The sequence below is a fragment of the Copadichromis virginalis genome, linkage group LG23, assembly GCF_057382275.1.
Source record: "Copadichromis virginalis isolate Kocher_CV1m ecotype Utaka linkage group LG23, C_Virginalis_male_GT1.1, whole genome shotgun sequence".
Taxonomy (NCBI): Eukaryota; Metazoa; Chordata; class Actinopteri; order Cichliformes; family Cichlidae; genus Copadichromis; species Copadichromis virginalis.
The window spans coordinates 51,993,238-52,014,931 of record NC_140639.1 but is presented as its reverse complement, the minus strand read 5'-3'; the positions used below and the strand labels follow the sequence as shown (position 1 = coordinate 52,014,931).

Below are 21,694 nucleotides of genomic sequence, written 5' to 3'. Positions count from 1 at the left end.
GATTATTTTTGGAAGCAGCTTTTTCACCACCCAGCTGAGTCAGTGTGAGCCTGACTCGTCCTGGCTGTGGGCTGTAGGCACAGGAGGATTACTTCTGATCGCCAGGGTAATCCTTTAAAGTTTAGTGGAAGCACATCTGCCTGCAGACGAAGCCTCCGGTTTATGAGCCGTGGTATAGGTGGATGCTGCCATCCACAGCCTGCTTGGATGGATGCTCCGCCCGGATGCAGCTGCTGTCACTCAGCTCCTCGGCCGTGTCGCCAAAGCCATGGTAGTGTCCATAATGCAAGAAATCCCCACAGTCCACCCCGGTTGGCCCCAGGCACGCGGGCCAGTTGGAGACGCAGCCGCCCGGGCTGCTGCTCAGGTGCAGCGAGCCGCACATCTCGGCTGAAGCCCGCCGACAACGTGGCGGAGAGTGAGAGTTTGGAGAGAGCGGAGGAGGAGGCGCAGCGTGGAGATGCCCGTTGTTGAAATCTGCTTTTAAACACAGCAGCAGAGAAAATGGGATCAGAGGTAGATCATGTGATATTGTTGTAGCCATTTGCTGCTTTGCCACGCAGAGCAAACCCACCTGCGCTGAGCTCCAGGCTCATGGCTTCCAGCTCCTCGAGCGCGCTGCTCTGCACCAGCATACCTGCAGCACAGCACGATGAGAAGAGCAAACAAGCAAGCACCGCGCACACGCCTGACACGTAAACATTTCTTACCATCAGCCCTTTTGGCTTTTTTCAGGTGGCCCGCGTCCAGGGCGGCTAGCTGCCTCTTTCTGCTGAGCGCGCCCAGACCACAGGGGGCGCCGCCTCCATTCTGCACTATGTTCCCCTCGTTACGCTGCTGCAGGTGCTTCTGGGCGTTGGAGATGAAGCAGAAACAGTCGTGGAAGCCTTGAGCGTGGGCCAGGTCTGCTGCCGTCTGCCCGCTTGCATTCTCTAAACTAAACAATAAGAATGAAGTCAGACAAAGTGCATCCTGGGTAACAGCACCTCAAACCATCAGAGCTCTAATGTTGCAAGAAGAAACCATCACGATCGAAGAAAACCAGTCCGAGTCTTGATGGTCTCACCCTGCAACACGTGCTGTGACTAACCTGCCCACTCACACACAGCAGGACCGCGATCACCGCCACGTTTCAGCTAAAGACGACAGGCCGTGTTTCAAACTGTTTATTTTCCTGTCTATCACACAGATGTGAAAGCCGTGTGCATGCCTCCCAAAACTGGATATAATACAATCTGGATATTATCAATAATGTTCTTTTTGTATTGTTAATATTCTACATTCATTTCATGCAAAATGAAACATTTCAACCTGTTTGTTTTCATTCTGATGCTGGATCATAAAATTTGCACTCCAGCATCTCAGATTATTAGAATATTTCATGTCGAGTTTGAGGAAGTTACGGTTCAGACAGTCTCGAGGACGTACACCGTCTGACTGCTGACGTCACGTTTGGGAAGGATCCATGAGCAGCCACAGAAGGCTGCTCACAGCCGTACTGGAGCATCTCCATGGAAGTGGACCGGAAGGGAAAAGCACGGCAGGAAAAGGTGCAGCAGACATGACCTCAGCCTCGAAATCAGTGTCAAGAAAAGTCATCTCAAGAACCTGGGAGAGCCTGACAGGAGTGGGCTGAGGTCAGATCAAGCCTGAACCAGAGATAACAGAGCAGCGCATCTCAGGAGGAGGAGGAGAAGGTCCAGAGTCTTCTTTTCAAACTGAAATGAGCTGTGGGCCACTGCCATCTCACGCTAGTGTTCAAGTAGCACAGAACAACAACAACAAACATTTCCAATGCCAAGTTGCATTATATTTCTTCACGTCAATAGTTTGAGATCCCTGCTCACATGTCACCTCCTGGTGCTGCTCCAAAGTCAACACAGACATCTACCAGCAGACGTTGGAGCTCTTCATGCTTCTCTCATTAGCTTTGTGAAGACACTCATTTATCGACATCATGTTTCGGTATTTCAGGAGTGGGACCACGCCTCCAAACACGCTCGTTCTAGTTGTCATCTACAGAGGTTCCCCCAGTTCTGCAAACTGCTCATTCTCCTTTACGTGCCCTCCCTCCCTCCTTCCTTGTTCTCAATTCCTTAACTTCTTCACTTCTATTTAGTACACGGGGATCTGCCAGGCCCGGGAGCCGTCACCAGTCCCCTTCGAGGCCTTCCCCAAACCGCAGCTCAGTTCATGTCCAAGCATCACCTTTACCTGCTAAAATGCTGTCAAACCTAAAATGAGGACGTGGGCCCAGCGAGTGATGTGCAGCCGACTCACCTGACCTGAGCTATAGAGATTATGTGAAGAGGAAAACAAGAACCAGCCGACCCAAAAACCCAGAAAGGCCATCAGAGCAACCTGGAGAGCAGTAACACCTCCCCTCCACACTCGTGAAGTCTCAGCCACGTATAAATGAAGCTGGACTTTTCTGACTGATCTTCCGCTGCACTTTTTCACTTTGATGGGTGATGCTGAGCAGCGTCTGCACCGCTGTGAACATTCGGCTCGGCTGAGAATGGATACAAGGAGTGTAGAAGATATGAAAGTTTAGGTTTTTGAATGAAATGATGAAGAACAGAGGCGGTTTCCCCTAATATTCTAACCGTCTGAGATGTGGTCTATGCATGGTCCTAAATGAAAAAGAACAACATCAGGTTGAAACTGGAGGACCAATCAGGACACAGGAATCGCCAACATTTTGCTCCGATATCCTACACAGTACATCTGTGCTGTCATGAAAACGATCATGCTTTTGTGATTTCTAAGCTTCGATTATGTTCTAAAGTAAGCTCACAGCGCTGAAGCTTTTGTTCTGTAATGCTGGGGTGGTTTGGGTTTGAAAGCCCTGAACAGAAGGAGAAGTGAGTCATCGTTAGGAAATGAGCTGTGCTTTGTAGAAAACCACAGATCAAGTTCTGATTATCCACAGATGTTTCCACATAACCTCTCAAACATGCTGAGATCAAGTCTAAGCTTTTCTTTCCTCTGGAGTACCTAATAAAGTGGCCAGTGAGTGCAGATGTAATTTGGTTAAAAACCTACAAAAATAGACATTTCATTTTACAGGTATGTTTACCTGCTGCAAATTCTGACACAAATCTATTTTTTCTGTCCAATTTGCTCCGTTGTCTTTGTAACATACAGCACAGCACTGCACTCTGACGTACTCCTGAGACTAAGCTTCCAATCATTAGTGAGGCTGAGGCGTGTCCCATTAGCACACAGTATGTAAACAGTGAGGTGAGAGCTAAGCATGCATGCCTAAACATGACAGTCATCGTGAGTGCTTTGTTAGCATTGAAACCAATCACTGCAGGAAATACCTCGCCAGTTTGCCAGCTGCAGAAACTGTGGGAAGCGATAGTGAGCACTCAGTGGCACAACTGCAAGCTGCTCGCAGATGCACGTGTGGCAGATTCTGCAGTGCCTATTTGGATTGCTCCCTCTTTCTGGGACAACTTCAGAAAATCAAGTTCAAACTCAAAGGCTGAAAAACATCACAACGTGCAGGGTGTTTGTTTCTGCCAGCACAATTTGACAATCAAGATCACAGCTGTTTGTTTTTTTAACATAATATATAACATTTTGCAAAAACACATCTTTATATTGATTTCAAAACAGTTAAAATGTCCTTCAATGAGTGTGCAAATGCCTTGAGCAGAAAAGCTCATGTGAGTACTCACGTTTGAGTCTCAAAGCTCTGATTTCTCTTGGGAAAAGTTACAAAGACATTCAAGTGAGTATTAAATACATTAATAATACTGTGTTCAGTGGTTATTTGGTAGGTTAGTGGACGCATGAATCAGTTTACAGTTGCTAATAACAGCAGAAACATTTCAATCTGTATCAGTTTTGTCAAGGATTCTGTAAAGTAGTCGTATTATTTCTACAGGACATTCAAGTCATTAGACAGTTAATGGTTTCCCTGGAAACTGGCCTAAAAAAATTCATTTAAACCATCAAAAAAACTCTTTGCATGAGAATGAAATCAGTCACTACTCGTCAGTCGTCCTCAGCCGCGCTCCATCTCTCTCAGAGGTTGCTGTTGCTCTCATTTTCAGTTTTATTTAGAGGAGCAGGATTTTGAATTCTGGGTTTAACAGGAAGCCAATACAGGAGAAATCTGCTCTCTCCTTCTAGTCCCTGTCAGGACTCTTGCTGCAGCATTTTGGATCAGCTGAAGGCTTTTCAGGGAGTTTGTAGGACTTCCTGGAATACAGTCGTCCAGCCTGGAAGCTCAGTGTCATCTAGTGGGAGCTGAGAAGGAAAAGCAGCCGAGCTGACAGGATCACGCACTGCAGAGCTCAGTGAGTGAGATCAGAAACTCTGCTGGTACTGACAGGTACAGCTCCTCTCTCCATTTAAAACATTCACAGCAGCCAGACTTCAACACAGAACGCTACAGCGCCCCCTGTAGGCGCTCTGTGTTGGTCAAGAATCACGTCCCATCAGTGGGTCATCAGAAAAGAGAAAAACTCAATAAAAGCAGAACATTTCTGAGACTAAATATTTAATAAAAATAATTTAAAAAATGGTCTACAGGTATTGACACCGATGGACTAAACAGTCTCTCAATATTTTTGCTCAGTAAATGGAGAGCCATGTTTCCTTGCTTTACTGCCCCAGCTACTTTATCATTTTTATTAAATATTTTATAATTTTATTAACGGTCTCTTGAGAACTTTCTGCTTTCATTACAACAGTAGGTTAAGGTAAAAGCCTAAATGATAAATGAGTGTAGTTTTCAGGAGAAAGCAAAGACAAAGGCCACAGTCTGATCACTGTTCTTGTGTTTTCCTCTTATTATGGAGTCTCAGGTGGTGTAACTGTCTCCATTTATATTACAGCACAGCATATTTACATGTTCAACTGCTGTTGCTGTGCCACATGCAGGCATAAAAACATGAGCTTTTCTGCTTTTACACTCACTACTTTTCTCCGCTGTGCATCATGACAAACATGCCAGAGGATTTTTACCTGAGCCGCTGCTGAACAAAACACAACACACACAACATTACTATCACTCTTTAAAGCAAATGGCACTCAAACGAGCTGACTGGAGGGAACGGCCACTGAAACACGTTTTAATAGTGGGACACTTTGTACGACGCAGAACGTCGTAAACTCTGATTCACAGAAAACATTTTTTAAACTAAAATGAACCGTCTGAGAAACAGTAAGGTCATTATGAATGTGCTGGCAGCAACAAAGGGGGACAGGGCCACGTTCATCACTGTGCAGCCTCCTGCCTTCTTTTAACTACAGTCTGTAAACACGTGTGAGCTGAGGAGAGCGGCTGCTGCACGTTTGGGAGAGGACCGGTGTCCCGCTCTGGTCAGTCCTGGCTCTGCTTTCATGACACACTAGATGTTCTCAGTTGGTGAACAGTTTGGGCTGCAGGCAGGCCAGCTCTGCAGACGGACTCCTCTACAATGAGCCATGATGCTGGAGTAGATGCCGTCTGCTTCCCTGAAACACGTGGATGGAACACCTCTACAGCTCTAAAACCTGTATGTACTTTCACACACTGATGGAGCCTTTCCAGATGTGCCAGCTGCATATCTGGAAAGGCTGTCCACAGGCACTGATGCAACCCCACTCCACATCTGGCTTCTTCTCTGCATAATGGAGCTTTATCCTGCATGTGTGGATGACACGCAGAGCTGTGAATCAGCTCCATCATTACTGTCCGTGATGACATGTTCACAGTGAGGAACATTATTCTGAACCTGCAGTTTTCTGCAGACTGATGGACTCTGTCCACCTTTACTTCTGAGGAACTCGCCTCTTTGAACGTGTCCCTCTCTGTTACCAGCTGATTAACTGTAAATTCTTCCTCCAGCTGTTTCTGCTTTGAACCTCTGATCGCTCCAATCCAACATCCCAACTCTTTGTGAAGTGTTGCTGCCGTCACACCCAAAATCAGCTCGTATTTTTCTTAAAATGATAGATTATCTCAGTTCAAAGATTTGTAAAACATATGGCTTTATGAGTTGGATTTGTCCAATAAAGCAAGCTTTGGCACAGATTTTAACTGGTCTTTATCATTATGTTCTCACTAAGTTAAGTATTAATAGAACCTGAGGCCATTATTTACTACACCGCCACAGAATGGATTTTCTGCTGTAACTTCCTTATGGACAGTTAAGGACAATTACTTTATTTTTTTTTTGAATCAAGGATCTTGAGACTATTTCATGTCACCTGTTTGTACCAGAACTTCACTACATCTTCATCTTGGTGATGACAGATGGAAAATGATTGCGAGGATGTTAACAGTAGACCACTGTGGCTTGTTCCCTCCCAACAGCTGATGAGACACTAAGAATAAGATTTCAGGACAACAGAAAACACGGCAGAACCACAGCAGCTGATCTTTGTTAGCATGAGGAAACACGCAGCACTAAAGAACGCCAAACGCAGCCTGTTAATCAGGAAAACAAAAACAAGTCAGCAGAAATTATGCTGGCTGATGCCACATCCTCCTCCTCCTCTGGGTTTACCTCAGGCGGGATATCTGAAGCACAGCACTGAGCTGCAGGATTTCCCACTAAAGTAAATTTCACAGTAAAAATAAAAGCTGTAGTTATTCTGACCAGACCTGCTGAGCATGTGTGGCCTACATGACTCAAATCTAAGACGTGTAGCAGCTGCTGTGGTTCACACTCTGTGTGCCAGAGCTTCTGTGGTGCTTTACTACTAAACCGAAGACTGGAGGATACTTACTGCGGTTTAGCGCCTGCTATCAAAAGGACCTGGATACACTCCAAGCTACCTGACCGAGCTGCCTTATGAATGGGAGCCTCACCAACAAAGTCCTGAAAACACAACGTAAACTGTAAGGTTTGAGATATGAATGAAGCTGTTAGAATAGCACAAGCCAACTGTGTTATAAACATGCAAAAATGACACTAATATTACTGACCAATCGAAGTCTAGGAGACAATATCATAATATGAAAATGTTCACAGTCACAGGACTGCAGCTGTGGTGACACTGCTCAGATTATTGTGCACTGCTCTTTTGAAATAAAAGGTGACCAGCAGCAGTGAAAGCTCCTGCCCTGTCGGCCCACGCCTGGGCCACTGATGGAAGAGCTCGGGTTCATGAGTACTGCTGGCACTGTGAACTCTGCATCCATTTCTAATTATCTTTTCAGCTTTGCTGCAAGTACAAGTTCAGTCCCAAAACCTTACCATGACTACAAGTACATATTTAGTGTGAACAACGCTGGAGACACTGTCAATAAAATGAACTTCATCTAACTTATGTACAGCAGATGCATAAACCAGAGGTCCCTAAATTCAAATATTCAGTGATAACACTCATAGATGCAAACAGCACCACATTAAGCATTAAATACTACACAATAGGTGAGTTTCCACACACTGACCTGCTTGTTGACGTCAGCCCCAGCCTGAGTGAGCCACACCACGCAGTGAGGATGTCCTCCGAATGCTGCAGTGTGTGTTGGAGTCTGATTGAATCGGCTGGTCACCCTGTTCACCTCGCAGCCCATCTCCACCAGGTGCATCACGCACTCCAGCTGTGCCACATGCCAGTAACAAATACAAGAATCACAGTGACACACTGCTCATGTATGTCACTGCTGCAGATCTCAGAGGAGACCTCTGCACTGACGCACTTTCATTGTAAGAAATCTCCAACAGTTCTCCTTGTATATCACCTGAGTATTGTACAGCGTGCTGTTCTCAAAGCAGGCTTCAGCTGACTTTGGTTGTTAGACATATTTAAAAATCCCACTTAAGGTCCGCTTACAGGGACGTATAAGCAAAAAGTTTAAGTACATCCAGACACTGCTTAAAACATGTGCCCAGTAAGTGTTTGGAGATATTTCAAGGTGGCTGAAGAGACGCTTCTAGCAGAGCTTTGGTAAAGACAGTGATATAAAATGAAGAAGATCAGAATCGTACGAGAAGTAATTAATCATCTAATAAATTAAAATAAAAAAAACAGAGAGCAAGTTTTTATATTTCTAGAGAACAGAGGCTGTTGCGGCGTCGCAGGCTTCGTGTTTGTTTTGAGCCGATTTTGGCGCCTAAAAAGCGATTGGCTCCTACTGAACCAATGAAAACCTCCAAACACGTCAAGTTTTTTTTTTTTGTCTTTAAAAAACCTTTGTTGTACGCCGGTACTCAGACATAACTGTTTGGGCCAATCAAACACAGTAAAGGAGCGCGGCGAAATATTAAAGAGGAAAAAATCTTTTAGCTTGATTATGAGCGCTGTCCGCCGCCATGTTGGAGTTTAAACATATAATACACACAGTGTGGTTACAGTTCACAGCAGCAGGCAAAAGTGCACACCTATTTTAACCCTCTTTCGTGTTTCATGGACACCACTATTGAATACCCAGTGATTGCATGCTAACCTGTCCATAGTGAGCAGCCCAGTGAATGGGAGTCCATCCATAGAAGGAGTCCTCGGCAGTTAGATGGATGTGGTTTGACAGCTGCTGTAACAGAAGGACCAGAGCCCCAACATCTCCATCCCGGCAGGCACGGTGCACTGGGAAGCGGCTCACAAACACGTCATCCCCGGAGAAGCGGGCTTCTAGTCCCCCAGACATGAGTGAGCTGAGAGAGGGCAAACGGAAGCGCTTGTCTCCACCGCACCGGTCCCACGGAGCACACTGAAGAAGTTCAAACACAAAGGAAGAGCCCAGCTCTCTCGCAGGCCGTAAAACCCGGACTGGAGCCCGCCTCACAGCTACGTCCCGTGTGTTTGGGGCGGTCTGCGCTAAAAAGCGGCCAGGAACAGGTCCTCAGTCCTTTGACTCACACCACTGGTGAGCATCTTTATGTGTCCAATATATTCAAAAACATTGGTGATGTGGCACTAAACAACTCAAACCTCTGTCTGTGGATTCAGAAACATTTCTTAGCTAACGTGCTAGCTTTGCTAGCTGTGTAATAAACTGAGTGCTGGTCTCTGTGACCCCAGAAGCAGACTCACCAACCAGCAGTAACATGGCAGCCTTATCAGGCGGGAAAAAGACGAGCCAAAAGGCAAAGGTAAGACACCCAGCCAGCCAGCCCCGGACGAACCTGCCTGCTGTTCCTGCTAATCAGGAGAACAAAGACGGCATCTTTAGCTTTGTCCTCGTCAGACCGGCTGGAGTCCAAAGACTGGGCCTCTCAGTGTTCGATGAATCTGTGATAGTGGTTACTACAAGTACAGAGTTAAAACGCGTACCTGGCTAATAAAAGTGGGACTTTTTCAAGCCAGCAGCTAAACCTTTAACCTTGTTATAATTCAAATACAACTATCTGAGTGACAGAGCCATCTTTAGGCAGTGTGCTCAAACCCTGAGATGACACTGTAGACTTACATTACATTATAAAACTAAAAATGTGGGCTGTGCATAATTTCAATGAAGAAACTACAGGAAGTGTCTCTGTTCTGGAGACACTGTAAAGTCTGTCTGAACTTAATTAAGTTAAACCAGTAACTCAGCAGAGACCTCTTAAATGATGGTGATGATTTAAAACTCAGAGAATCAGTGCACTGAAGCTGATATTGCAGAACATGGTCGGCCAACACATACCTAAGACTTTCCTTCTGTGTTTTCTATTCATTTGTCCCCATTGCTTATTTCTAGGCCATCCTACAGACATGCTTCATTGTGATAGCAGTTTACACTGAGCCCTTATCACACTCTGCCTGGTCTCGAGTGCATATTTAATAGTTTCCTTGTCTGTCTATGGATTACTTAGAATCTAAAAAAGCACAATTAAATGAGCGCATCTGTGGCAAAGAAGGATGCAGTCTTTTTCTATCTTTTTTTCTTCCAGGGTGGCTTTATCCGAGTGAGGAAGAGAGATTTAGAGAAGTTGACCACAGAAGTCATGCAGCTTAGAGAGTTCCTGCCCAGAGTTGTGAATGGGGATCTGATGGAGATGCTGCATAAAGCCCAAGCAGCTCAGACAAGTATGCTGAACTCCACTCTGATCCTGCTGTAAACACGAGGGTGTTGTGTGTATCACAGAGCAGAACATATACAGTTAATGTATAAACCTGAAGGCTTGTTGAAGACATCCAGCTACAGAGAGACAGAGTTGTCTAATGTCAGTGGAGCCAGGTCTGTTTAACAGCCCTCACAGGTGATAAGGAAAGCCAGGTGCACCTGCTTTCTCATTAGCCTCATTTTATCTTCTACTCTGACCCGGGCCTGACCCAGTAAATATACAGCACTGTTGATCTAAGAAGCTTGGAAAGAAAAGCATCTGGACTTTAAGTTTCTTGAAGACATTTCACCTCTCATCCGAGAAGCTTCTTCGGTTCTAAGAGAGTCCCCGGTGGGACCCTAGTGGGAGTTGACCCACTGCTGATCATGTGTCTCACCACATGAGTCAAGGTGTGAAAAAGGGTGTGGGTCATTATCAGCAGAGGTTTCGGGTGAGACCATCGTGAGACCTTGCTTCACCAATTCACCTGACCTGTTGAGGTCAACTGGCAAGATGTGAGTGGTTGTTAAGGTGCCTGGGAAGGGATCTCCAAACTGGATTGTAGGTGGCAGACAACTGGTATTGTGAGCCACCTGGGACTCTCCACCAGTTTCTTCAAACATCTTCAAGAACCTTAAAGAAGTCCAGTTGCTTTTCTTTCCAAGCTCCTTAGGTTACCATGACCTGCACAGGCATTTAGCACTGCTATTCACGAAGGATGTTGTCTCACCACAGTATGTTGTGGTAATATAAGAAGAATTGGGTCGTGTCTTTTTTTGGAAGACATTGCACACCACGCCGAGCTATGCCAGGTTCCCAGCTTTCAGCAGTTTGGGGTGGGGGTACAAAAATAGTATTTCCTGCCTGTCAAACTAGTGAATATGTGGTATTTCCACAAATTCTCCTAAAGACATGGAGACAGTATCTTGGGTGCTGTTAGGTGCCTGGTGTCCTCACCTGCTGCTGTGTCCGGCTGTTTGTCACCCCCGCTGCTTTCCACTGGACCATTCTTCTGAGAGCAGCCCGATCTGCCAGCATCCTGGCCTCCGCCTGCCACGGCCTGGCTTTAGGGTGGTGCTCCCCGTCTCTCTGGCTCTGGCACAGAGGCTAACTTGCTAACTAGCTGCTTGTGCTCCGACATGGCGACCATGAAATATGTCCCGTCGGTTCTGCTGGATCTCTGCCATCACCTCGCTCCTGGATGATGATGTCATCAAATCTCTCGTGACACTGAGCATGCTCCTTGATGTCCTCTGACAGGCGCAGACGTCATCGCGACAAAGCTGAGAAGCGCTCTTTACGAACCCCGCCGTACTCTAACCAGCCGCCTGCTGTTTCCATGCAACCTTTGAAAAACACGAACAAAAAGCCAGCTCAGCAAAACATCACGTGTGATTTAAAAGTCTAAAACGAATCAGTCATCACATGTAAGGTTTTTCCGTTTCCTCTCTTTGTGACATCTTCCTCCATCTGTCACACGCGTTTTTTTCCCGTCGCTCCTCCTCGATAGCGCTGCAGAGATGCTGAAATATCAGCACCACCGTGAATGCATCACGGGGATGATAAAGGTTGTGCTGAGGCTGAAAACCCCCGAGATGTCATTTATTTTTCTCACTGACCTGCCTGCATGATAGACGCTGCACTTAAGGTTTTTCACCCATTTATCTGGGTAAAAACCGTCATTGACATTAAAAATGTCCTTTTCAGGAGGGCTCTAGCACTGCGCCAAATATAACGTGACAGCTCTATAAAGGTATTTGAAGTGACCCAAAGGACTGGTCTGATTATCTGTGTAGGTGCTCAGTCATCCAGCTCATGGTGGTCTAAGGAGCCTGGAAGAAGGCGCCTGAACTTCTTTAAATTTCCTTTAATATCTTTGTCTAAGCAAAGATATTAGACATAAAAAAAAAAACGCAGGGAAAAATCAGAAATCACTTTTTGGCACGACAGCATTTCGGATTCTTCTGCCCACTCGACCCTGTTTACCACCCCCAGAAGCCCCAGCTTGTCCTCCTCCACACGCCTCCTTACCCATACTGACTCTCACAGCTGCCCCTTTACTGCAGAATGTATGCCACTGTTAGACTGCTCCAGCAGCACGCAGCATATCATCTAAGAGGTCCCACACTGGACCTGAGATGTGCCCTGTATTGACCTGTCCATCTCTGAGCACTATGCTATCCTTTTTCCTCTTCCTTTACAGGAACATCAAGTCTGTTACTACATGAAACCTAGTTCACATCTGTGGGAGATGCACACACAGACCACACAGTGTGCTGTGTGTAAGACGCGGACTTTTAAGTTGCATACTGCCATTCACTGCTTAGACTCCATGGCCCCTAATATCATGTCCTCCCCCTGGTTCACCTGTGTGCTACACTCCATGAAGGGCTCAGGCCTCAGTGTCCCCCACTAAAGAAAGTTTGTTAACTATTAACTGGTTGTTTTGTCCCTGTGAAAATGAAAAGAATTACAAACCCATAGAAGGTCCAGAAACCCAGGACCACCGCAGTGAAACCCTGTCTCTGCTTTCTCATGGTAAACACTCACCGCCACCATGGAGACCGTGTCATAAATCACGATTCTCAGCCACTTATTCAGTTTAGGGTCTCAGGGGTTGGAATTAGAGGCGGTTATACTCCGGAGAGGTTGCCGGCCTCTTACAGGACTGGGAGATTATGACACAATCAAAATGGGACCAAAACTCTACCTTAAAGCTGACAAAGTTTCATGTTGTGGAAAACTAGTGTTAGAAACATTACATAAGAATATCTGCTCTCAAACTGTGTGTGTGTTTAGTGAAGGAGCAGATTGTGAAGGAGCAGATGAGGCAGGAGTGTCTGCACCTGCAGTCTCGACTGGATGCTGTGCAAACTGAGAGTCAAAAAGAGAAAGAGGTGAGAGCGACAGTCAGACCTGAAAATGGACTCATAACAATAACATGAAAATATTTCTGGTATCCCACTGAGGAAACTGGACTTGCTTGATGAATTTGGGCTTGTCTTGCTTTAAGCCATGCTGTCATTTATTACTTGTTGTATGTGACACTGCACTGAATCCACGTGAATGGATGTTCAGGAAAAGCTGCTGTTACGTGAGCAACTGTGGCAGAGCAGAGTGGAGCTGCAGCAGCAGGCAGACTTCTGCTCTGGTCTGGGATCTGCTGCCTGCAGTCTGCTGTGGAGCTGCTCTGCCAAGGAGGACACCGTCTCACTTTGGCTGGCTGATGTGAGTCATGTTCAGTCTTTTCTGTCTCTGTGTGTGGACTTGGACTTGTTTCCCTGTAACAAAAACCCCAAATATGGCTACAGGGATACATGTTAGTGGTCAGTAGCGTTTGTATAAAGTGCAGCCACAGCTGAAAGTGAAACAGTATTCAATACATGAACATCAGATCCCAGTTTAATCCCAGTAGGAGGAGACACAAGTGTTTTGGGAATGGGCTGCAGCCGGAACAAATATCTGCCTTTAAAAAATCAAAAATCATTTCCACAGTAACAAACTTGTCCCAGCATGCACAATAATTAGTTTGACTTGCTTGATCAAACCAACACAGTATAATTACAAAATGACCTTCTGACCACTGTGTTGTACATCTTTAGCTGAAACAATAAAATATGTTGTTTAAAGTGTTTGATGCAAAAGAAACATGGCTCCATATATTTTGGTCGTTCCACATAATAATTTTATGCAGTGCAAACAAAAGAGCATCCTCTCTGCTCCTTCTCTTCTCTCTCCAAATTAAATTGGCTCCATGTTTTGTCGGTCACTGAGACATGATCTAACAGTATTTGTAACAGCAGATGTTAATGCTGCTGGATTGTGTGTGTGTTGCGTGTGCGTGCGCACACTTCAGGGGAAGCTGCAGGCCTTCCTTGCTGTAGCTGCTCAGACTCTCGAGAGCTTTGTCACGTCTTTGGATGAAGAGGAGAAAAGTCAAACTGAGGACTACAACTCCCACGAGCACCAGTTTGTGCTGGCAGTGGCTGGGACCATTACTAGTGAGTCTGAAGCTTCTAGCAGTCAGAAAGGATGTGTCGAAGCACATTTTCTTAGAACCTCCATCAACACGAATAACTGCTTGATTGTCAGCTGACTTTTCTTTGTTTCTTATCAATCAGATGTAGCAGCAGTAACGCAGGGGCGGGACTTCCTGTCAAGCTCAGCGCATGTCTTGCTGGACACTTTGATGAAACTTCTCAAGTTGATGAAGCCTGGTGTCTTCCCCAGACTGAAAGTGTATGTGGATCAACCTCTTTGTCATTAATATGTATCAGGATTGAATAGAGTTAACAAGAACGTGACACAATGTTTGATCCATGAATCATAACAGGATCAAACCTACTTTTACTTTCCTCTAAAGCAGTCATTTGCAAAGTAAAATTCCTACATTTTTCATTCAGTAATATAGATTTTAATTTGAAACCATCAGTGAGCCTCAGTGTTGGTCAGCTGTACTGACTTTATTCACAACATAGTTTTCAAAAAGTCTGCACACTGTGTGAAATGTAAGTGAAAACGGATCAGAGTCAGGTCCACACCATTGAAACACTTTATTAGAATGAAACAGTAACAGGAGAACATCCGGGTCTTTTTAAGAATAGGCTTGTGCAGACTTTGATGGCAGCCACACATTTTTAGTTAGCCTGTGACAGGGTGTGTTTCCACTATGCTGCACTCCTTTGTAAGCATCACTGGGAGCACTTCAGCGGTTCAGGTTAAATTGAATTAAATTTTCAATTCAGTTTTGTTTATACAGTGCTAAATAACAACAACGGCTGCCTCAAGGTGCTTTATATATTTATATTATATAATCTAATATTATTATATATTATACCCTACTATAATACATGCAGAGAAAACCCCAATGAGCAGCACGTTGGCGACAGTGGGAAGGAAAAACTCCCTTTTAACAGGAAGAAACGTCCGGCAGAACCAGGCTCAGGGAGGGGCGGGGCCATCTGCTGTGATTGGTTGGGGTGAGAGAAGGAAAACAAGATAAAGACATGCTGTGGAAGAGAGACAGAGGTTAATAACAAGCATGATTCAATTCAGAGAGGTCTGTTAACACATAGTGAGTGAAGAAGAAACACCCAGTGCATCATGGGAATCCCCACCAGCCTCAGGGATTCAGTGTCACCTGATTGAGCCTGAATCCAAACTGGAAGCTGGTTCCACAGAAGAGGGGCCTGAAAACTGAAGGCTCTGCCTCCCATTCTACTTTTAAATACTCTAGGAACAACAAGTAGGCCTGCAGAGCGAGAGCGAAGTGCTCTAATAGGATGATATGGTCCTACAAGGTCATTAAGATAAGATGGGGCCTGATTATTGAAGACCTTGTATGTGAGGAGCAGGATTTTGAATTCAATTCTGGATTTAACAGGAAGCCAATGAAGGGAAGCCAAAACAGGAGAAATCTGCTCTCTCTTTCTCTCGGGGTGGCTGTAGCTCAGGAGGTAGAGCAGGTCACCTACTGATTGGAACGTTGGTGGTTCGATCCCTGGCTCCTCCAGTCTGCATGCCAAGTATCCTTGGGCAAGATACTAACCCCAAGTTGCTCTCCGATGCATCCATCGGAGTGTGAGTTTTGTTATAAAAGCGCTCAGTTTAGAGTCAGTGTGGGCAGTTGGGAGATTGAGTGAATGAGGCATGTTGTATACAGCACTTTGAGCACTCCGGGAGAGTAGAAAAGCACTATATAAGAATCAGTCCATTTACCATCTTTCTAGTCCCTGTCAGGACTCTTGCTGCAGCATTTTGGATCAGCTGAAGGCTTTTCAGGGAGTTTTTGGACATCCTGATAATAATGAATTACAGTCGTCCAGCCTGGAAGTAATAAATGCATGAACTAGTTTTTCAGCGTCACTCTGAGACAGGATATTTCTAACTTTAGAGATGTTGCACAAATGGAAGAAAGCAGTCTTACATATTTGTTTAATATGTGCGTTGAAGGACATGTCCTGGTCAAAAATGACTCCAAGGTTCCTCACAGTGTTACTGGAGGCCAAGGTAATGCCATCCAGAGTAAGAATCTGGTTAGATACCATATTTCTAAGCTTTTCAGGGCCGAGTACAATAACCTCAGTTTGATCTGAATTAAGAAGCAGAAAGTTAGCGGCCATCCAGGTCTTTATGTCTTTAAGACATTCCTGCAGTTGAACTCATTGGTGTGTGTTATCTGGCTTCATGGATGACGCAGACTGGGACATGTTTCGGCGCAGCTCTGATGACATCAACATGTTTACGGAAGCGGTTGTGGGATTTATTGGGAAACTAGCGGACGACACAGCAGAAAGAACTATCATCCGAACGTTTCCCAACCAGAAGCCGTGGGTGGATAAAAACATCCGCGACGCTCTGAGATCACGCACCGCTGCCTACAATGAAGGGCTTGTCTCCGGTAATATGGACCTATACAAGGCTGCGTCCTACAACGTGCGCAGCGCGGTCCGAAAGGCAAAGCGGAGCTACGGGGAAAAACTAGAGTCACAGCTACGACAGTGCGACTCTAGGAGCCTGTGGAAAGGACTGCGGACTATAACGGACTATAAACGACCAGCTTCTTCAATGATGAATGCCGATGCTTCACTGGCTGATGAGCTGAACACGTTTTATGCTTGCTTCGACGCCGCAGCAATTAAAACAACAAACGGCTGCGCGCGCTCGGAGTGCACCAGTGAAGAAAATGCATTCGTCATCACAGAGCATGCCGTGAGGAACACCTTCAGGAGGGTGAACACCAGGAAGGCAGCAGGACCAGATGCAATCCCTGGCCGGGTCCTTAGAGCCTGCGCTGATCAACTAGCACCGGTGTTCACGGAGATCTTCAACCTCTCCCTGGCCCAAGCTGTGGTTCCCACGTGCTTCAAACGGTCCATTATTGTCCCTGTTCCAAAGAAACAACAGCCCGCTTGCCACAATGACTACCGTCCAGTAGCACTGACTTCAATTGTGATGAAGTGTTTTGAAAGACTGATGAGAGATCACATCACTTCTTCACTTCCTGCCACCATCGACTCACTTCAGTTTGCTTCGTTCCACAGACGATGCCATATCTCACCTGCTCCACACATCCCTGAGTCACCTGGACACTGGCAGAGGGAATTATGTTAGGATGCTGTTCGTGGACTACAGTTCAGCATTCAACACAATAATTCCCTCTAAGCTTTTCACCAAGTTGACGGATCTAGGACTCAGCTCATCACTGTGTCAGTGGATCCTCAACTTCCTCACAGACAGACCCCAATCAGTGAGGGTAGGAAAACAAGTCTCCCCCTCCATCTCACTCAGCACTGGAGTGCCTCAGGGCTGTGTTTGAAGCCCCCTGCTGTACTCACTGTACACTTATGACTGTGTAGCCACATCCGACACCACCTCCATTGTCAAGTTTGCTGACGACACTGCTGTTGTGGGCCTGATCTCCGACAACATCGAGACGGCCTACCTGGAGGAGATTAGGAACCTGGAGACCTGGTGCCAGGAGAATAACCTCCTCCTAAACGTCAGCAAGACTAAGGAGCTGATCGTGGACTTCACTACAAAGCAGGCGAGGAATTACAAACCCCTCATCATCAGTGGCACGCCAGTGGAGAGAGTGGACAGTTTCCGATACCTGGGTGTCCACATCACTCAGGACCTGTCATGGTCCTGTCACATCAACACCCTGGTTAAGAAAGCCCATCAGCGTCTCTTCTTCCTCAGAAGACTTAGAGACTTCCATCTGCCACTGAAGGTGCTCAAGAACTTCTACTCCTGCACCATCGAGAGCGTCCTGACGGCAAACATCTGCACCTGGTTTGGGAACAGCACCAAGCAGGACAGACGAGATCTGCAAAGGGTGGTGCGCTCGGCAGAACGCATCATTCAATCAGAGCTCCCTGACCTGCTGTCCATCTACACCAGGGGTGCTCACACTTTTTCCGCATGTGAGCTACTTATAAAATGACCAAGTCAAAATGATCTACCCACTACAAAAATCCAAAACATATACTTATTTATAAATATATTGAGGATTCTTTATATCTACAATGTATATACATGCATAACCGCAATATCCAATATTTCATAACACAATTAACTATGTAAATTTTTTGTCATTACCTGAGTTTACTCTGATGACTTGCACTGAATTGAATCAGCCAGGGATGCATAGTCTGGACAGTAGCTGCTGACGGCTAGGTTTAAGAGAAAAAACCGAGAGCTAAAAATTGGAGTTAACTCGCTGACTAGCTTGTCAGTTTTACTACACTTCGCGCCGCTGTTTGCGCATGCGCAGCGACCTAAGCGTCAGAAAAAATCTGATGTCATCTGACTGGCTTCCCTGTATCAATCAAGTGACGGGATGGATGATAGGCTGGCATCTATTTTTTTAATGCCATGCGATCTACCAATACTACCTTTGCGATCGATTATAAATTATAATTCCTATAATTTATAATCCTTATCTTTATAATCTCTTCTGCTATTTGCACATTCTTTACTGTAAATTCCTAAGTTAATTTGTAAATTTTTGTAGTAAATTGTAAATATTGTAAAACTTTTCTTCTGTCATTTAATGGTCGGGCATTGTACAGCTACAAGCATTTCACCCCCATGTCATACTGTGTATGGTTGTGTGTGTGTGACAAATAAAATTTGAATTTGAATTTGAATTTGAGATAGAGCTGGGTGTCATCTGCATAGCAGTGTAAATGTATGCTATGTCTTCTAATGATGCTGCCTAAGGGAAGCATGTATAATGTAAACAGAATTGGTCCTAGCACTGAACCCTGTGGAACTCCATAATTAACCTCAGTGTGTGAAGAGGACTCTCCATTTAAAGAGTGTTCACAGAGGTTTGGACTTTATTTGAGTTAGATTTTGTAGTGTGACAGTTAACGGTAATGCTATGAGCTAAACGTACTCGCTCCATTTTAAGATCTTCTCTGGTATAAACATCAGTATAGTATAATTATATACTCATCAGTTCATCAGTCTAAGTCTGCCAAGATGAATGATCCCATTTATAACCAGTAAGGTCAACAATGTTTATTAAAAAGCTGATAACAGCTGGAATCTGGTTTCCAGAGGGTTGTAGGTCCAGGTTTCCATGCAGTTCCAGCTGCTGTAATTGTGAGTGACTATTGGCTTCTCATTCTGTACAATATAAAATCCATGTAACAGTTTGTAGAAGAGTTTGGGCTGCAGGTTTTGTGCCTCCTTTGTCATCATTCTTATCCCTCAGCTATAAAAGGCTGAGTATTGTTGTCGCCCTGCTGGGCAACATGGACACTTTGACGTAACATAAGCTTTTCAAACTGATACAAAGGCGTGTCTAAAAACTTGATCTGTGTTCTGATGTCTCCTTGTTTCCTGAGCTTCCTTCTAGCATTGAAGTTCTAACATTTTATTAAGACAAACAACATAAGTAGTTCCAACACGGATTAAAGCTGCTGCTTCTCCACGAGGATTGGAGCCATTTGATACGGTGCAGCCACCTCACTGGTACCCTTCATATGTGAGATATTTCAGAGATGTCCAGCTGGGATGTCTCTCAATTGGGAATGCCTCGGTGTCCTATGATAAGAGCTGAAGGATGTTCAGTGGGAGATGGAGGTTTGGGCATGTCTGCTCACACTGTTGCCCATGCTGGCTGCACCCTGATCATCAGCAGCACATGGATAGAAAGATGCAGATTCTGTTTTCATTGACATATTAGTAGAAAGTTAAAGTGATCATAGCCAGAATCAGACAGGTTATGTCAAGCGACACTGCAGAGGTTCTTGTCCATGTATTTGTGTCTTCACGTATTGATTATTGTAACGCTCTTCTTTCTGGGCTTCCAAAGAAAAGTTTCAGAGGTCTACAGATGGTGCAAAATGCAGCTGCTCGCATTTTAACAAGAACTGGGAAATTTGAGCACATTACCCTGTTCTGAGATCTCTGGCTACCTCGTCAGGTTCGAGCAGATTTTAAGGTCCTGCTGCTCACCTACAAGGCTTTAAACGGACTGGCACCTTCATACCTCTCCGACCTTTTACACCTTTATGTTCCACCCCGTGCTCCATGTGTTGAACACACATTTGTGTACAGGTCTTAATTCTGTGGCTTTTAGTTTTTAAATTCTTACTGTTTTTAACTTGTATTGTGTTTTACTTGTACTGCTATTCATCGCTTTTATTTATTCATCTTTTTAGTTTCAAATTGCTGCACAGCACTTTGTTTGAAAGCACTTTATAAATAGAGTTATTATTATTATTATTATTATAGCGACCAAGAGTTTGTAATGTTTGTGTGTGGTATGTGTTAATAAAAAGGGACCTACTAAAGTAAATACCTGTAATTGCAACAGTGTGCAGAGCTCATACGACCACAATGAAACCCACAAACTTGACGAACATCATAGTTTCACAGTGCTGACCAACCACCACTCACTCACTGGAATTTTATTAAACTTCTTTTTTAAAAGCTCTTAAAAGGGATCTGAATGTGTTGATATGTTGTGGCCACTAGATGTCAGTGTTTCTCTGCAGTGTGGACTGCTGTTCACTACGGTGATGCTTTGCTGCAGGTTGATGCTGATGGCGCTCTATAACGTGAGCATCAGTCTCAAAGGACTGAAGTACCTGAGTGAGAACCAAGGAATCCTCCCTCTCATCTGGAGCCTGCTTGATGGTAAGCTGCTGCATGCTCCAACAACAACAGTGTCTGCCCATCACTCACAGACACTGTGCAGACACTGTGCTCTAGCTCTGGCCTACAACCCGTCTCAAGTCTAACCTTCAATGACACTGATATAGTTAATTGAATAAACTGTCAGTGTCACAGACTGTGTATTCCAGGATCTAATTTGTGTGTCTGTAGACGGACACTGGGAGGTGTGTCTCCACTCCCTGCGTCTCCTGCAGTCCATGTTGTTAGAGGACGATGTGTTGCTCCTGTTGGGCTCCTCGCTCCTGGATCCAGACCTGTGTGCTCGCGTCAGCAGGCTCGCTGCCAGCACGCAGCCAAGCCTGAGACTGACTGCTCTGCAGACCTTGGAGGACCTCCAGGCCCTCCAACAGGTACCACAGTATGATGAACCCTGCTTCCCTGCTCTTGCAGTCATTGTGTTTACCACACTAACTCTGTCAGGACAGAAATGAGGACTTGGTATGTGTTCAGGTTAACTTCACCTGTTTTGCTTCTTTTGTTAGCATCTGAGTCTTTCACTGCTACTTTTCTTCACACCTGGTAATTTATCACATAACAGTTAGTGAAAGCACTAGTTAGTGTGTTTTAGGTTCGGCTGTTAGTCTCGGTTTTGCTGAATAGAGAAGCAACTGCACTGATGTCTCACACGGGCAGATCTAAAGTCTAAAGCTGGTGTGATTGTGCACTGCATGCAAATGTAGACACTTGTCCCTTCCTCACATCACCGTGAGATCCATCCCTGACCTTTCTGAGCACAGACTGTGACATGGTGTGTTTCCAGGGCCGGGCCTGCAAACAGAGCCGTGTGTGACGAGGGAGGACTTGAAGTGAAAGAAGAGCCTTTCTCACTGCATTGTTCACTGTTCAGCTTCTATGTATGTTCACACTGCTGTGCATTGTTAGTGCTTAAAGTGCATGTAGATCTGCATTGTTAAACCTGTCCTAGTAAAGATGTTTGCAGTGTGTCTGTGTCGTGTCAGTACAGCAGAAGCACAGGACTGAACTGCTCTGAAGGTCTTCTGCACTGATCTGTTCTCTGTGCAGTCACCCCC

At 45.2% G+C, this 21,694-nt stretch overlaps 2 protein-coding genes across 3 annotated transcripts; one reads left to right on the top strand and one right to left on the bottom strand.

Moving 5' to 3' along the window:
• Positions 1 to 99: 99 nt before the first annotated feature.
• ankrd10a (ankyrin repeat domain 10a) lies at positions 100 to 11,437 on the bottom strand. 2 transcript variants are annotated; one of them, XM_085447335.1, is made up of 6 exons: positions 10,929 to 11,437; positions 7,397 to 7,549; positions 6,730 to 6,821; positions 711 to 937; positions 575 to 637; positions 100 to 477 (listed from the first exon to the last, which is right to left on the bottom strand). In XM_085447335.1, the coding sequence occupies exons 1-6, from the start codon at positions 11,007 to 11,009 to the stop codon at positions 161 to 163; spliced, it is 933 nt and encodes a 310-aa protein (XP_085303461.1). In that variant the 5' UTR covers positions 11,010 to 11,437; the 3' UTR covers positions 100 to 160. The 2 variants fall into 2 exon arrangements, with proteins under 2 accessions (XP_085303461.1, XP_085303460.1); XM_085447334.1 differs by lacking the exon at positions 10,929 to 11,437 and adding an exon at positions 8,396 to 8,600.
• hsf2bp (heat shock transcription factor 2 binding protein) lies at positions 8,980 to 21,605 on the top strand. The gene is made up of 9 exons (XM_085447336.1): positions 8,980 to 9,038; positions 9,819 to 9,954; positions 12,771 to 12,868; positions 13,050 to 13,199; positions 13,828 to 13,972; positions 14,093 to 14,210; positions 20,521 to 20,624; positions 20,814 to 21,013; positions 21,424 to 21,605. The coding sequence occupies exons 1-9, from the start codon at positions 8,994 to 8,996 to the stop codon at positions 21,451 to 21,453; spliced, it is 1,026 nt and encodes a 341-aa protein (XP_085303462.1). The 5' UTR covers positions 8,980 to 8,993; the 3' UTR covers positions 21,454 to 21,605.
• Positions 21,606 to 21,694: the final 89 nt, after the last annotated feature.